Source organism: Ananas comosus, unplaced genomic scaffold, assembly GCF_001540865.1.
Source record: "Ananas comosus cultivar F153 unplaced genomic scaffold, ASM154086v1, whole genome shotgun sequence".
Classification (NCBI taxonomy): Eukaryota; Viridiplantae; Streptophyta; class Magnoliopsida; order Poales; family Bromeliaceae; genus Ananas; species Ananas comosus.
The window spans coordinates 10,072-26,359 of record NW_017891054.1 but is presented as its reverse complement, the minus strand read 5'-3'; the positions used below and the strand labels follow the sequence as shown (position 1 = coordinate 26,359).

The 16,288-nt window shown below is 33.4% G+C and overlaps 1 protein-coding gene across 1 annotated transcript in view; it reads right to left on the bottom strand.

Annotated features, from left to right (window-relative positions):
* Window positions 1-3,420: 3,420 nt before the first annotated feature.
* LOC109704585 (protein plastid transcriptionally active 16, chloroplastic-like) overlaps window positions 3,421-16,288 on the bottom strand; it is a 15,195-nt gene continuing 2,327 nt past the window's right edge. The window contains exons 2-5 of the mRNA XM_020225341.1: window positions 5,475-5,969; window positions 5,019-5,087; window positions 4,779-4,837; window positions 3,421-4,151 (exon numbers count right to left, since the gene is read on the bottom strand). Of these exons, the coding sequence (XP_020080930.1) occupies window positions 3,635-4,151; window positions 4,779-4,837; window positions 5,019-5,087; window positions 5,475-5,969 (1,140 nt within the window). The 3' untranslated portion in view covers window positions 3,421-3,634. The remainder of the gene's footprint in view (window positions 4,152-4,778; window positions 4,838-5,018; window positions 5,088-5,474; window positions 5,970-16,288) is intronic.

Genomic DNA, 16,288 nt, shown 5'->3' with positions numbered 1-16,288 from the left:
GAGCGGATCGACCTTACCTTTCCCCCTCGTGATATCCTGTTGATCGTCCGACGTGTCGTATGCCAGCCCTCTCCATTTGTCCTTCTCGGTTTGCTTCGATTCATCAAGGTCGGCGGCCATAACCTTGAAAACCCTGGCAGGGACTCTTCCATGGCTTAGGCTAGAGCTTACTTTCTTCAAGCTGCTGCCGAAGAACACCGAATTCGGGACCTGAGATCCCGAACCGGAGCCGTGCAGATTCAACTGCATATACAAAGTTGTATGTCAAACCAAAATTTGAAAAAATTGGTGAAAATTCATGGAAAAGGTTATTGAAATCCAAAATTTTCTTGTAAATAGCAATAGCTAGCTGTTATAGCTATCATTGAACCATTTTCGACATCTTTCTGTTAACATAACATATGTAAGCCTCCTTAGTTTCTGCTCATGAGTTCGAATTCTACATTTGATATTTAACAAGGTAAATCTCCATAATGAAACCACTTTGTACTAATAAAGAAAAGTGGTTTAAAATTTAGAATTAGAGGAATTAATAGGACGAATAACGTGTAATCAATCAAGAGTGATCGAACATCAGGCCTTCTTTGGAATCAAATAGATCAATAGATGAATTAGTTGATTTTACGAAAAAAAGAGTTATATATTCAAATCTCTTCAATAATTTCGATAGAAATAGCAGATAAAAGTAAAAGCACCAAATTAGAGCTCATCCTTCTGGACCTGCTGCATCAAAATGCTTCGCTAGTTAGAACCACCGGTGAAAACAGAAAAAAATTAAATAAATGGAGAGTCAAATAGGCGCAAAAATGTGAATGGAATTTTTTTTTTTTTAAAAAAAAGAACCTTTATTTTGTTGCACCAATGCAATAGAATCCAAGCACAACTAACAATAGAATAGTTACTTTTATATCTAAAAAGAGAAATAAAGACTTACTTTTGAGCGAGAACTACAAAGAGCAGTAAACTTCATTTGGTGGCGATTAAATCAAAGTGGGTTCTTAGCTAGAGAGAGAGAGAGGTGGCGGGAAAATCATAGCTATACCGGCACTCTGTTAACGGCTCCAACGGTCGAGACGGCGGCAGTGGCCATTGAAGAAGCCCAGAAATTGCAGCTGTAGGCAAAAAGCAGCTTCTCCACCACTTGTTGGTGTTGTTGCCCTTTGCCCAGAAATGGTGGCGGGGTGGGTGCTGTAAATATATAGCGGACATTGTGGATTCTGATTTCGGATCCGTAACGGCCACAAACTTTGGGATTGGGGTGAGGGCCACGTGGGGCAATCTCCAACGAGCGATCGTGGCCTCATGGGAGTACATAAGCTACAAAATAGAGACAGAGTACGCTGGGACCCAGCTATATATTGTGGGAAAATAAAAGATATAGAGATCAAAATAAGGGAAAGGTTTGGATTCAACGATGGTTCTTCACCACTAGTTGCTTTTGGGGATCATCACTATATAAATTTTAGCAAGAGATTAGGCAAAACCAAAAAAAAGAAAAAAATTGGATTGGCTATGAATTGGTGGGAACAAGTTAATTGGTGGAAACGAAATTCAAGTAGTTCGGTTGTCAATGATGTAGTGTTTTTGTCTTTTCAGTTGATACTTCTTTTGGTTGCTCTTGTGATTGTCATCAAAAAGATGTGGTGGAATAAACTTCTAATAAAAGGCTTTGTGGTGATAAATTCACTTAATTACCAATAAAAATTAAGTACTTGTGAAAAATATTTTTGTATTTTAGAAAGTAAATATTTGACTAATAAACGAGCTCAACCTATTTGCATGATGATGTATTCAAATGAGATTCCATCTGTAAGAATATAATATGTAATTGAACATTTTTGCTTACAGCGCAATTTGAAAATTTTTAATTAGAAAGCTGATAGTACTGATAAGTAAACTGTCGTGCAATTACAGGATCAAACAATCATTAAATAATTAGCATCAACAAAAGGTCTCAAAGTGACATTTCAATGCTGCTAAATTACAATAGAAAGAGCTGAAATTATGGTTTTTGACAAGCGTTTTAACTTCTTCACAAAATATCGAAATTTTTACTAGCAGTTTGTACTAGCATATACTGTACTTGATTAGAAGATATTTGTAGTTTTGTCATTAACCTAGTTGAAGTTGGAATAGGTGCTTTCTTTCCTAAGAACCCTACTTGAGAGTTTCCTACCTCATACGGCTCACAAATCGATTCTTTTTGTGTCTTATTTTAATCTACCTTATGCTAACTGAATTTGATTTCTCATCGAGCCAATATATAAAAACATTGTGGAGCTAACTTATTTTACTCTTCTTTTTTTTTCATTAATTTGATCGAACATCGACTGTCTGCAAACACAAATTTACTTCACAGCTAGCCCTACCATAATAGTTAATTAGAATTCTCTGTGAAATTTTTTTTTGCTGAAAAATCATTGAAATTCTCTGAAAATTCATATTAATGATGGATGCTTCTCTTCAAACTTGATGGCAACTTGCATCATTTTGTTTCTTCTGGATAGGTCTGTGGGCCACTAATGCAAGCAGACTTACACTGATCATGTGAGTCGGACTGGAGATATATATAGCCTTGGATATTGTTGGAGAAAATCCTGTCTATGTATAAATAATTTTGTTTATAAAATAATTTTTAAATTGCAAGGATTAAATAAATATTTTGAAACGCATGAAAATATTAATAACCAAATATAATAAAGAAGAAAAGTTTAGATGAGGTCTATGAGTCGAGACGTGCTATATATATATTGTCCTAGAAGTTAGTTTGTCTCTCCAAATACGAGGCTCCGGCAATCACTTCAAGTATTACAACTACCACAGTTCACCCCGTCGGCACGTCTACAGACTACAGAGTGGTGCAATTCGAACCACGTAGACTTTCAGAGATCAAGCAAATAAAGTAGTTAAGTGTAATGAGAATCTCTCGTTTAAAATTCAAAGTAGAAGAAGCAACAATAGTAAGTAGAAGCTTCAGCCAAAAAAGGTACTTAACCTCTTCTGCACCCTCTCTTGTATACAGATAAGAGCCAATGAGTGTAGCTCCCTCAAGCAGCCAATGGAAGGTAGGGTCCAACGGCTCTGTCTCGGGTTAGTCGTTGGACCTTACCTAAAGTCCCAAAAAGAAAAATAAAAGATGAGGTGAATTGAACCGCATAACCAAGATCGCGCGTGTGCTTGTGTTTCTTGGATAGCACCACTCACATTATCTTCTAAGCAAATAGCTTGAGGATGATGGAATAGATTAAAAATTACTATATATCTTGAGTCTTTAATATGGGACTAAACTCACATATAATAATATAAGCACGAGCGCTTCCTTCCGGACATAGCATATTGGACGTTGGGCCCCACAAAAAGCCCACGAGCCATAAAGAAGTTTTAAATCATGTATATCAAATAAATACGAACAATATGAGGTACAATTAACCAATCTAGTTGCCAGTGGTCACTTCTTTGTATATTTTCTGTAAAGCCAGGGCTAATCTCTTCAAATCCATGCATGCCTCAATTTTGCACAAGAGAAATAGCGAGACTATAATTTCAAAGAAGAATGAAACAATTTGCAGTGGAGTAAGAAATTTGCAATTGGAACCTTATTTGCAATCTCTCTCTCTCTCTCTCTACAAAAAACTCAATCATCATCTACATAGATTACTTCTTGCTTAAAAAGCCCACCAAACACCTTCTTCACCTCTGGCTTTGGATCAGGTTGTAAGGGCGTCTGCCTCTGCTTCTGTGTTGGTTGCCTTATAACTGCTTTTTGGGGTGGCAACTTTTCTGCTTTTGCCTGGCCCCTAACGGTGGCAATTTGTGCTTTAGGCTTCTCTTCCTCAGGCTTTTGAGCAGCAGAACTTTTGAGCTGCGAGCTAAATTTCTCCCAAGAGAAGTCCTTTCCGAATCCCTTTGCCCGATCCATGAGGTTCTCTAGGGAAGTGCCCGCAGCTTCTGCTCTTTCTCTGGCTTCTTGTGCTAGGCTCGCAGATTGCGCTTCTTGCTCCGAGAGCTTCTTCACCTCTTTCTCGAGCTTCTTGGCGGCTTCTGCGGCCTCGCGAGCTTTCTGAGAAGCCGACAGGGCTTCTTCCTCTTCTGCTTTCGCCTTCGCTAAGGCCTCTTGATACGCTCTCCTCCTTCCATCTTCAGGAACAGCGCTGCACAATTAATGATGGAAATTGAGTTCAGTAAACCTTCATAAAAATCTATAATGTGTCTGGTTGGCCCGAGTCCGAACTATATTTAGAGCTTCAGGCATTTGTTTCGTAACCGCAGTACGATATTAGAAACCTACACCACAGTCCGCACTTTCTTGAAACCAAACTATTTCAGCACTTCTAGGCCGCATTGTGTAGAGCCGAATGGCGCCAAATTAATGCTTCTTAATTATGTTAAGTAAGTGCTACTGCTAGCTAGCACACTTATTAATGTTAGAAGTGGAGAGAAGATTTCTAGGAACTTCCTTAAAGAAATTTTTAAACAGAAGTAAAATAGCGCATTTTATTTTGACTGCGGTTTGTGCATAAGTATCGTTTGATTAGACCAATTATAAAAGTACTTTTCAATTGAAATTCCCTCTAGAAGTGTCAAGCTATACTATTAAAAATATTCAAAAGCTAAAACACTTTTTTTCTCTTCTCAAACAGAAAAAGCCTTGTACGTAATTCCTGTAATTTATATGACGAGTATATTTATATATATAGTAATGATCAGCTAATAAATAGCATGACAAGTGAAAAAATAAAATAAAATAAAATAAAATAAAATGGTGCATGGCTAATCACCCGAAAAGCTCATCTATGGGCTTTGAAGCTGCTGAGGGGCTTGTAGAAACCTGAACAACCTGAGAATTTAACAGAATTCATGAACTCATAACCTGAAAATTCATCAGTTCCAATTGAAATAAATTAATGAAGAGCGCATAACTGAAAGTAGGATTTTTGGGTCTTATTTCAAGATTAGATGAAGATGCATGGTACGGGAAGGACGACAAACAAGGGAGACGATCGAGTAACGAAAAATACCTTGTTCTCAGCTACAGCCGTATTGGAGAACACATCTGCCACAAGCGTCGCAATCTGTGATCTAGACACCTGCATGCAGGATATACATGCGCGCAGTTAAGAATACGCATTCGGCTGGTGAGATCAGAATTCAGAACACAATATTGATTTGCAATACTAAAATTAAGGTTAACGATCAGTAAGGAGGCTCTTCAACTGTTTCGAGAGAGACCTGATCTCTTTTAGTAACTTCCGTTTACATTGGAGTTTGCTAACAAAAAAATATTATTAATATGCATGTAAACACCATCATGGAGAGGGTTTAATTAGATCAGTTTTGGTATAATAATTAGAATTAAAAAAAAAATTAAGGAGAGCGATCAGAATAGCATTATTAGCGATTAAGTAGTAGCTTAATTAACACGTGCATGCATGCATGCATGCATTGGTGCATGCATGTAATAATTAATTACGTACCTTGTACCGGGCGGTGGTTCCAGCGGGCGTGGTCCCCTCCTGGGACACGACCAATCCGTAGGATCCCTCGGCCGCGTAGTCGTCGGTGAGGGAGGCCTTGATGAGGGTGTAGCTCACGTCGGTCTCGGCCACCTTGCTGAGGAACTCCCCCAGCGTCAGCGGCTGCGACTGCGCGAACAGGTTGGCGAAGAACGAAGTGATGCCGTCCAGCACGTTGTACGTCGACGCGCCGCCCGCTGCTACTCCTCCCGTCCCGGCGTCGTAGACGACCGCCACGTGGCCCACCCCCGCCAATTCGGCGGCGCGCACCACCTGGAGGGCGTCGTCGGTGGTGACCGCCGATGCGGCGGCAGCGGCGGCTGAGGGGGACTTCTCGGCGGGGCCCACGGTGACCACCACCTTGGCGGCGGGGCCGATGGCCTTCGCGATCGCCTCCGGATCGCCGAACGCCGACTCCACCGCGTTCAGCCGTTTTGCCTCCTCCGGCGAGATGATCTGTTGATCGGAAATTAAACGGGCGCGCGCTCAGTGATATTGTTTACTTACTTACGTGCAAATTATGAGTAGCTAGCTAGCTTGGAAAATTACCCGTCACCCTATTTAAGCTTTATTATTATGTAGCTTGAAAAATTATCTTTTACCACTTATAAATTTTGCTTCTATTTTATTATAGAATAAATGTTTATTTTGAAGCAGGTGACTAAGAGCATATTTGTTTCATCCAAATTGCACTTTAGATTAAAATAGACTTTGAAGTGGAGTTAAGTGAAAATTATTTCTTCTCCGTTGTTTATTTTGTATTCGTGGAAGTGAAGTTTTATTAGTTCTGCTGTTTGTTTGATAAAAAGTATATAACGTAAAACTATAATTTATATATAAATAATAAATAATTTAATAAATAAAAATAATATAATTATATTTTTATATAATTAAAATTTAATTGAAAACAACTAAATTATTTTTTTATACATAAATTATAGTAATACAACAATAAAATTATAAAGTAAAAAAATATTAATACTTAATTAATCAATTTTTATCGTATTTTAATTGTACAGACTAAATAAAAAAATATTGAAACTTAACTAATCAATTTTAATCATATTTTAAATATTTCAAATGAATAAAAAATAATTAGTACCATAATTAAATATATTTAAATATAATTATCTTTACCTAATATGTTATTTTAGTTTTTTTCTTCACCTCTTTTCACCGTAATTGACTTCCACCCACGATGGGTCGAAGTTAATTACGTCTTTTCAGGTTAATTAGAGTTTCGACCGTAACTTTTTTACGGCGAACCAAACAACGAAAGTGATCGTGTCTTACGAATACGACTTTTCCCCTCTCCACTTCCATCCCACTTTCACCCAAACAAACATACCCTAAGCCTAAATCATATCAAGATAGAATGCTACATTTTACATCGACCATCCCTAGAGCAAGTGGCAAAGGGCTTGATCGTTGGTACTGAGTTCCCAAGTTCGAATCTTAATTGATTCACATTTCTAGCTAAGTTTATTTTTAAATGAAATAAACGAAGCGCATAGCATGCTATCTATCTCTTAAAAGAAAAAAGAATGCTACATTTTACCGATGAGCAACATCACTAGTACATTTCAAAATAGGCTAAATATCTTATCTTTTTTTTTCTCCAAAAATTATCATTTTTTACTTATCATGTTATTTTTCTTTTTTATTCAAAATTATTTGAACTTCTATGAATTCTAGAGAGAATATAAGATCTACATTTCTTTATGAAATGTACAATAAAATTTTTGTTATCCCCATGTGTTTCATCATTTTTAAAAATGCTAGGTGTACACCAAAAAAAAAAATTGGTGTAAATTGTATACTTTCTATCAAAAAATTTATAAATTCTTTTAAATTTTTAATATTAAGAAAAAAAATTGATAAAATATGAAAATAATAATAATCCTTTAATGATGAGTCTAACATTTATATTCTTTTTTGAAGTATATAAATAGAATTGCTCATATGTAATACCTTACAATTCCAGTTAGTACACAGTATTTTGTACATCCTAATTACCATCGGTTCCCTAGCTACACTCAAATTAAAATAAAACTATAAAATAGGGAATTGTCAATTATTTAAAACATAAAATTTTAAATTATAAACAAACGTTAGGGCAATGAGCTAATTTTAGTTTAGGGTGTGTTTGGATCGATATAAAAGCACTAAAAATTTTCTTTTGTTGTTGAAAATAATCTTTATAGTGTTTGTTTGGGCATAAAGTAATTTTTCATAAAAAAAGTTTTTACGAATTCGACGGAAAAATCGGCTTTTCGTTTTCCGCAGAGATGACGCGAAAAATGAAAACTCAATTAAAACACACGGCGCATGGCTTCTTCTGCAATCACAATCCACGAGCTTAAGTCAGAGCTCATGGACTATATATATATATATATATATATATATAATTAGGCTATTATACTATCTATTGTACCGGAGTTTCGATATTATAGTCTTGTTTTTATTTTTAGGGTGTTCAAATTAACGATCCACACCGTTAAATATGATCTAGGATATATAAAGTTCTCAGGAATAAAATTTTAGTTTTTTGCGACATCGTTTACTTAGTAAAATAAATTATGTCAAAATGGACGGTGGAAATTGAATAATATTTAAAATTTGAGTATAGGACTTTTAAATATCAAAATGGACGGTGGAAATTGAATAATCTTTAAAATTTGAGTATAGAACTTTTAAATTCAAAATCAAGAATGTTAACCTTAATTTAGATAGTTTAAAGTATTTTCTATTAAAATTTGAAGAAATTTAGATTCTTCTACACCGTTAAACTCCAAACTCGCCATAATAGCCATTGAAAATTGACAATTTTGAAATATTTTGATCATAAAGAAAACTATATCGAAAAAATATAAAATTTTATTTCTAAAAACTTTAAATATCCTATATCAGTTTAACGGTGTGGATCGTTGATTTGAACACCCTAAGATCGAAAACGAAACTATAGTACTGGACCCCCGGTACTATAGATAGTTAGAAGACTAGCTCTCTCTCTCTCTCTCTCTCTCTCTCTCTCTCTATATATATATATATATAGTGCGGCTAGGATGCTTATGGAATTACGGAGGGCTCCGTGCTTCCACTTTGTTTTCGATGTTCGGACTTTCGAATCGACGATCTATTCCGTTAGACTTGATCTAGAGTATTTGAAGTATCTAGAAAATAAATTTTGTGATTTTTCGATATCATTTGCCTAGTGATCGAAGTGGCTCAAAATCAACGGCTGAAAATAAAAATGTTACAAAATATGATGATATGACATTAAAATTTTAGATCAAAGTTATGGTATAAAGAATTTTCTATTAAAATTTCATATGATTTGGATATTTCTACATCGTTAAACTTGCAACCGGCTCACCACGGTCATTAAAATTATTAATTTTGAGCCCCTTCGATCATTAGACAAATGATATCGAAAAATCACAAAATTGTTTTTCTAGGCATTTCAAATACTCTAGATCAACTCTAACTGAGCCGATCGTCGATTCGAAAGTCCGAACATCGAAAACNAAATTTGATATCAAAAATTAAATTAAATTTATAATTTAAACTCAAATTTTAATTTTAATGTAAAATAAATTAATAGAAATACTATTTTTTAACAAATTGATTATAACCGTTTGTTTTAATTTGAGATATTTTTTAACAAATTGATTATAATCGTTCATATGATTGAATTTATAGATAAATGCGAATGCTATATTTTAATAGATTGATTATAAATGTTTTTATTTGAGATATTATTTTAACAAATTGATCATAACCATTTATAGGGAATAGATTTTTATATGTAGTAGAAATTTAATAGATTGATCATAACCGTTCGTTTTTATTTGACATATTTTTAACAAATTAATCATAATCATTCGTAGTGAATATTATTTTATATTTAATAGATTGATCATAACCGTTAATTTTTATTTGAGATATTTTTAACAAATTAATAATAACCATTCGTAGAGAATATTATTTTATTCCTTTTTGGATTCTGTCTGTCATTGTCGGAATTCCTATACGCTTTTATATATAGTATAGATATATAGAGTGCGGCTAGGATGCTTATGGAAGCACGGAGGGCTCCGTGCATCCACTTTGTTTTCGATGTTCGGACTTTCGAATCAACGATCGATTCCGTTAGACTTGATCTAGAGTATTTGAAGTATCTAGAAAATAAATTTTGCGATTTTTCGATATCATTTGCCTAGTGATCGAAGTGGCTCAAAATCAACGACTGAAAATAAAAATCTTACAAAATATGATGATATGACATTAAAATTTTAGATCAAAGTTATGGTATAAAGAATTTTCTATCAAAATTTCATGTGATTTGGATATTTCTATACCGTTAAACTTGCAACCGGCTCACCACGGCCATTAAAATTATTGATTTTGAGCCCCTTCAATCACTAGGCAAATGATATCGAAAAATCACAAAATTTATTTTCTAGTCATTTTAAATACTCTAGATCAACTCTAACTGAGCCGATCGTCGATTCGAAAGTCCAAACATCGAAAACAACTTAGAAGCACGGAGGGCTACGTGCTTCCATAAGCATACCGACCCACTCTATATATATATATATATATATATATATATAGAGAGAGAGAGAGAGAGAGAGAGAGAGAGAGAGAGGCTGGTATATATGCTTAAGTATGGAACACTCTATGCTTTCAAGTTGTTTTCGATGTTGGGACTTTTTAATTGACGATCGGCTTCGTTAGACTTGATCTAGAGTATTTGAAGTAGCTAGAAAATAAATTTTGTAATTTTTTAGTATCGTTTACCTAGTAATCGAAGTGGTTCAAAATCAATAATTTTAACGGCTGTGGTGAGCCGTTTGCAAGTTTAACGGTGTAGAAATATCTAAATCATGTAAAATTTTAATAGAAAATTTTTTATACTAAAAAATAAGATCAATATTTTTTATCTAAAATTTTAATATTATATTATCTTATTTTGTAAGATTTTTATTTTCAGCCGTTGATTTTGAGCCCCTTCGATCACTAGGCAAACGATATCAAAAAATCGCAAAATTTATTTTTGAGATAATTCAAATACTCTAGATCAAGTCTAACAGAGCCGATCGTTAGTTCGAGAGTCCCAATATTGAAAACGACTTTGAAGCACGGAGATTCCGTGCTTCCAAAAGCATATCTACCTCACTAAGAGCCCCTACGATGACTAGGCAAATAATATCGAAAAATCATAAAATTTATTTTCTAGATAATTTAAATACTCTAGATCAAGTCTAACGGAGCCAATCGTTGATTCGAAAATCCCAACATTGAAAACGACTTAGAAACATAGAGGGTTTTGTGTTTTCAGAAACATACCAGCCTCTCTCTCTCTCTCTCTCTCTCTCTCTCTCTCTCTCTCTCTCTCTCTCTCTCTATATATATATATATATAGTAGGTCTTGTGTACTATTAGCAGTACGGAGGCCTTCATGCTCCTAAGCCGTTTTCGATGATGGAGCTTTTGAATCGACGATCGGCTCCGTTAGACTTGATCTAGCGTATTTGAACTATCTAGAAAATATTTTTTGTGATTTTTCAGTATCATTTTCCTAGCGATCGAAAGGGTTCAAAATCAACGATTTTTAATGGTTGATATATACCGTTTGCAAGTTTAACGATGTAGAAGTATTCAAATCAGATGAAATTTTGATAGAAAATTCTTTATACTATTTACAGCAAGATCAATATGTNATATATATATATATATATATAGAATTGAGTTAGAATACTTTTAAAAGCACTAACCCCTTGGTGCTTCTAAGTTTCTAGCCCTTGGATCTACTCCTTAATTACTAATACTTCTTAGATCAAATATTATTTCATCTACCACCACCTATCATCACCTACCACCATCATCATCTCAACCCTACACCTCTCTATCCAATGGTTAAAAATTCAAAAGCACCACCTCCTTGGTGCTTTTGAGAGTATTAATTCTAGCTCAACTCTCTCTCTCTCTCTCTCTCTCTCTATATATATATATATATATATATATATATATATATATATAGAGTAGGTCTTGTGTGCTATTAGCAGCACGGAGGCCTCTATGCTCCTAAGCCGTTTTCGATGATGGAGTTTCTGAATCGACAATCGGCTTCGTTAGACTTGATCTAGCGTATTTGAACTATCTAAAAAATATTTTTTGTGATTTTTCAATATCATTTTCCTAGCGATCGAAAGGGTTCAAAATCAACAATTTTTAATGATTGATGTATACCGTTTGCAAGTTTAACGATGTAGAAGCATTCAAATCAAATGAAATTTTGATAGAAAATTTTTTATACTATTTACAGCAAGATCAATATATTTGATCGAAAATTTTAATGCTATATCACCATTTTTTGTGAGATTTTTATTTTCAGCCGTTGATTTTGAACCTTTTCGATCGTTAGGTAAATGATATCGAAAAGTCACAAAAATTATTTTCTAGATACTTCGAATATATTAGATCAAGTTTAACGGAGCCGATCGTCGATTCGGAAGCTCCATCATTGAAAACGGCTTAGGAGCACGGAGGCCTCCGTGCTAGCACACAAGATTATATAGGCTAATATACTAGCACGAAGTTATTGGTGCTACCAAGTTTTTGGCCATTGGATTAAGAGATATGCGATTAGGATGATGCGGGCCCTCTAGGGTTGAGTGGGTGGTTGGTTGAATAGTATGATCTAACGGATGAAAATAATCAAAAAAGTAGATCTAACGGCGGAAAACTTGGTAGCACTAAGTGCTTCGTGCTATTAATAACATAGTAGCCGGACAATATATATATATATATATATATATAGTGTGAGGCTACTATGCTTCTGGAAGCACGGAGCCTTCCGTACTTTCAGGTCGTTTTTCATGTTGCGACTTTCGAATCGTCGATCGGCTCCATTAAACTTGATCGAGAGTATTTGAAGTACTTGGAAAATAAATTTTATGATTTTTCGATATCATTTGCCTAGTGATCGAAGGGGCTCAAAATCAATAATTTTAATGGCCGTAGTGAGCCGTTTGCAAGTTTAACGGTGTAGAAATATTCAAATCACGTGAAATTTTGATAGAAAATTCTTTATACTATATAAAACAAGATCAATATCTTTGATCTAAAATTTTAATATCATATTATCACGTTTTGTACGATTTTTATTTTTAGCTGTTGATTTTGAGCCCCTTCGTTCACTCGGCAAATAATATCGAAAAATCGCTTAATTTATTTTCTAGATACTTCAAATACTCTAGATCAAGTTTAACGGAGCCGATCGACGATTCGAAAGTCGCAACATGAAAAACGACCTGGAAGCACGGAAAGCTCCATGCTTCCAGAAGTATAGTAGCCTTACTCTATATATATATATATATATATATATATATATATATATATAGAGAGAGAGAGAGAGAGAGAGAAAGAGAGAGAGAGAGAGAGGAGTTGAGCTAGAATACTATCGATAGCAAATGGGCTCCGTTGCCACCCATTTGTTTTCGATGATAGAGCTTCCAAATCGACGATCGGCACCGTTGAACATGATCTATACTACTTGAAGTGTTTAGAAATCAAATTTGAAATCTTTTCGATATCATTTGCCTAATGATCAAAGGGTTTCAAAATTTGTAATTTTAATGGTCGATATGAGGCGTTTTCTTGTTTAACGGTGTAAAGATATCAAAATCAATTAAATTTTTGTTAAAAAATTCTTTAAACTATTTAAAACAAGATCTATACTCTTGATCTTGATTACAAGACTCCTATCATCATTTTTTAAAGAATATTTATTTTTAGCCGTTCATATTTATGTCCACTCGATGGATAAGAGAACAATATCGAAAATATATGAAATTTGATTTCTAAACACTTCAAGTGGTATAGATCATGTTCAACGGTGCCGATCGTCGATTTGGAGGCTCCATCATCGAAAANCACTCGATGGATAAGAGAACAATATCGAAAATATATGAAATTTGATTTCTAAACACTTCAAGTGGTATAGATCATGTTCAACGGTGCCGATCGTCGATTTGGAGGCTCTATCATCGAAAACAAATGGGTGGCACCGGAGCTCGTTTGCTAACGATAGTATTCTAACTCAACTATATATATATTTATATATAGAGAGAGAGCTAGGCTCCTATGCTTTCGAAAGTACGGGAGGCCCCGTGCTTGTAAGTTGTTTTCGATGATGGGACATCCGATTCGGCGATCGGTTCCGTTAAACTTGATCTACACTATTGGAGCTATCTAGAAACCAAATTTCATAATTTTTTAATTTCGTTTGTCTAGTGAACGAGTAGCCTCAAAATGAACGGCTGAAAATGAAAATCTCATAAAAAATAGTGATAAAGGATTCAAATTTTAAATCGGAAGTATTGATCTTGCTATTGATATTAAGTAGAATTTTCTATTAAATTTTCATGTAATTTGGATACTTCTACACCGTTGAACTTAAAAATGTGCCACATCGACCGTTAAAATAGTCATTTTCTAGACCTTTTGATCGCTTAGTAAATGATGTCAAAAAAATCTAAAATTTGGTTTCTAGATAGTTCCAATAGGGTAGATCATATCTAACGGAGCCGATCGTCGAATTAAACGTCCTATCATCGAAAACAACTTACAAGCACGGGGCCTCCCGTACTTTCGAAAGTACGGGAGACGGACTCTATATATATATATATATATATATATATATAGGAGAGAGCGAGGGAAAGAGTGAAAAGTTATTATATATTTTTTATATTTTTATTTATAATTATTACATATTTTTATTATATAGTATTATATGTATACTATTACATATATTATATGAAAAATGCTTCTTGTACACCCCAAAATGCGGTGTACATCTTATACCCGCAATTCTAAGGTTGATAAAAATCGAATTGGCTTTTAGTAGAATTTTAAAAAATTAATGTGATAATAATGGCCTTAGGATGGAGTGGGTGTAAGATGTACACCTCATTTTAGGTTATACCTGCTCATATTATATTAGATTAATTCATACAAACTCCTGAAAATATGGTGAATAGTAAATATATTCCTACAAAGTTCAACTTTCATATGTTGTCCCTACAAAGTCGTGATATTTTCAAATATATTTCTGCTGTTAAAATCCATTATAAAAACTATAGTTTAAATACTTAACCCTAATTAGTTCTTAATATTTTTATCCCTCTTATATTATACTATTATTATTTTTGGAGAGACATATTTATGATGGCAAAATTGAAAATATAAATAGTTCTCTAACGGTAACAAATTAGAGGGACATATTTTGAAAATATCGAAATTTTTACAAGAACAACATATGAAAGTTGAGTTTTATAATGATATATTTTTCATTCACTATATTTGCAGGGAGCTGTATCAAATTAACCCTATTATATTATATACCTATCAAGTTATCATATTATATAATTTTAGTATATTTAATTCACAAATATAAATTATAATAAAAATTAATATAAATAAACTACGAACCAAACACTAAATGTGGTAAAAAAAAAAAAATTCCACAAAAAAATATTTTTCATCAAATTTTTTTTAAAATTTTTCGTAGAACCAAATAACCCCTTAGCCTGCAAAATATCTCCTGCTCAATTATTATGAGACTATTTTGAGTGCAGTTAATATGGGTCACTACTCACTACACGACACGCTAGGCCACCGAGGCACCGAGGGAGAATAGTTATTTGGGCACCAAATTATATTGACACCGAGACCACAATGTCTACGTAAGTTTTAGATAAGAACGCATTAATTATGTGCTATTTTAAATTAATTATTAAAATTTAATTTTTAATTTATTTAATTTAAATCAGTCTACTATAGTTTTTTAAACAAATTTAAACAAATCGTTTATCTTTATTCATTTAATTTAATTAATATAATTTTTATAATTTTTATAAATATAAATTTATTATAATAATTAAATTAATTTTAAAGTCATAATAATGTTAATAAGATTAAATAATAAAACCAAATTCTTTTGTAAGGTTAGATAATTAATCCAAAATTGTCCACCGTAGTGATAAGTTCTGTACATTTTTGCCTAACTTTCGTTCTGACAAGAATCAAGAGGTGTAAAATTGTATGATGGCCCTTCAACTATGGTACATTTTGAAATACACTCCTTTTCTTTTTTTTTTTAATTTTAGATTTTATATATGGTTAAATTTTACAATTTTATAATATTTAATAACTTATTAGTAATAAATTTGAAATATGTTATTTTATTATTTTATAATTTGTGCTTTTTATTTGTATTTATTTAAAAAAATTAGATAAAAACATACAAAACTTATCTGAACTGAACTGTGAATCATTTTCATTTAGTTATCCAATTTTTCAAAATTTTGATTTTAAGATAAACTTCAAATACCGCCCCTGTGGTTTCGCAATTTATCACTTTAGTACTCTATGGTTTAAAGTGTATCAATTTAGTGCCCTATGTTTTCATTTTCTTTTTTTATCGGCCCATCCGTTAACTTTACATTAAATTATATACAAAAAATTTAGATACCTCACCTATAGTTTATCGAATATTCACTTTAGTATTTTTATGTTTTAACTTTGTCACTGATTTAAAGAAAAAATTAGTGGAGGGGATAACAAAAAAATAAAATAAAATTATAGGTCACGAAAGTTGTGAGACCCCAGATAGTCCTATATATGAGATATAATAGGGCTAAACTCTTAACCAGGCTTAAGCATTTTAGGTGGTGGCAAGGCCCAAGAGGTTAAGAGAGTTAAGCGTG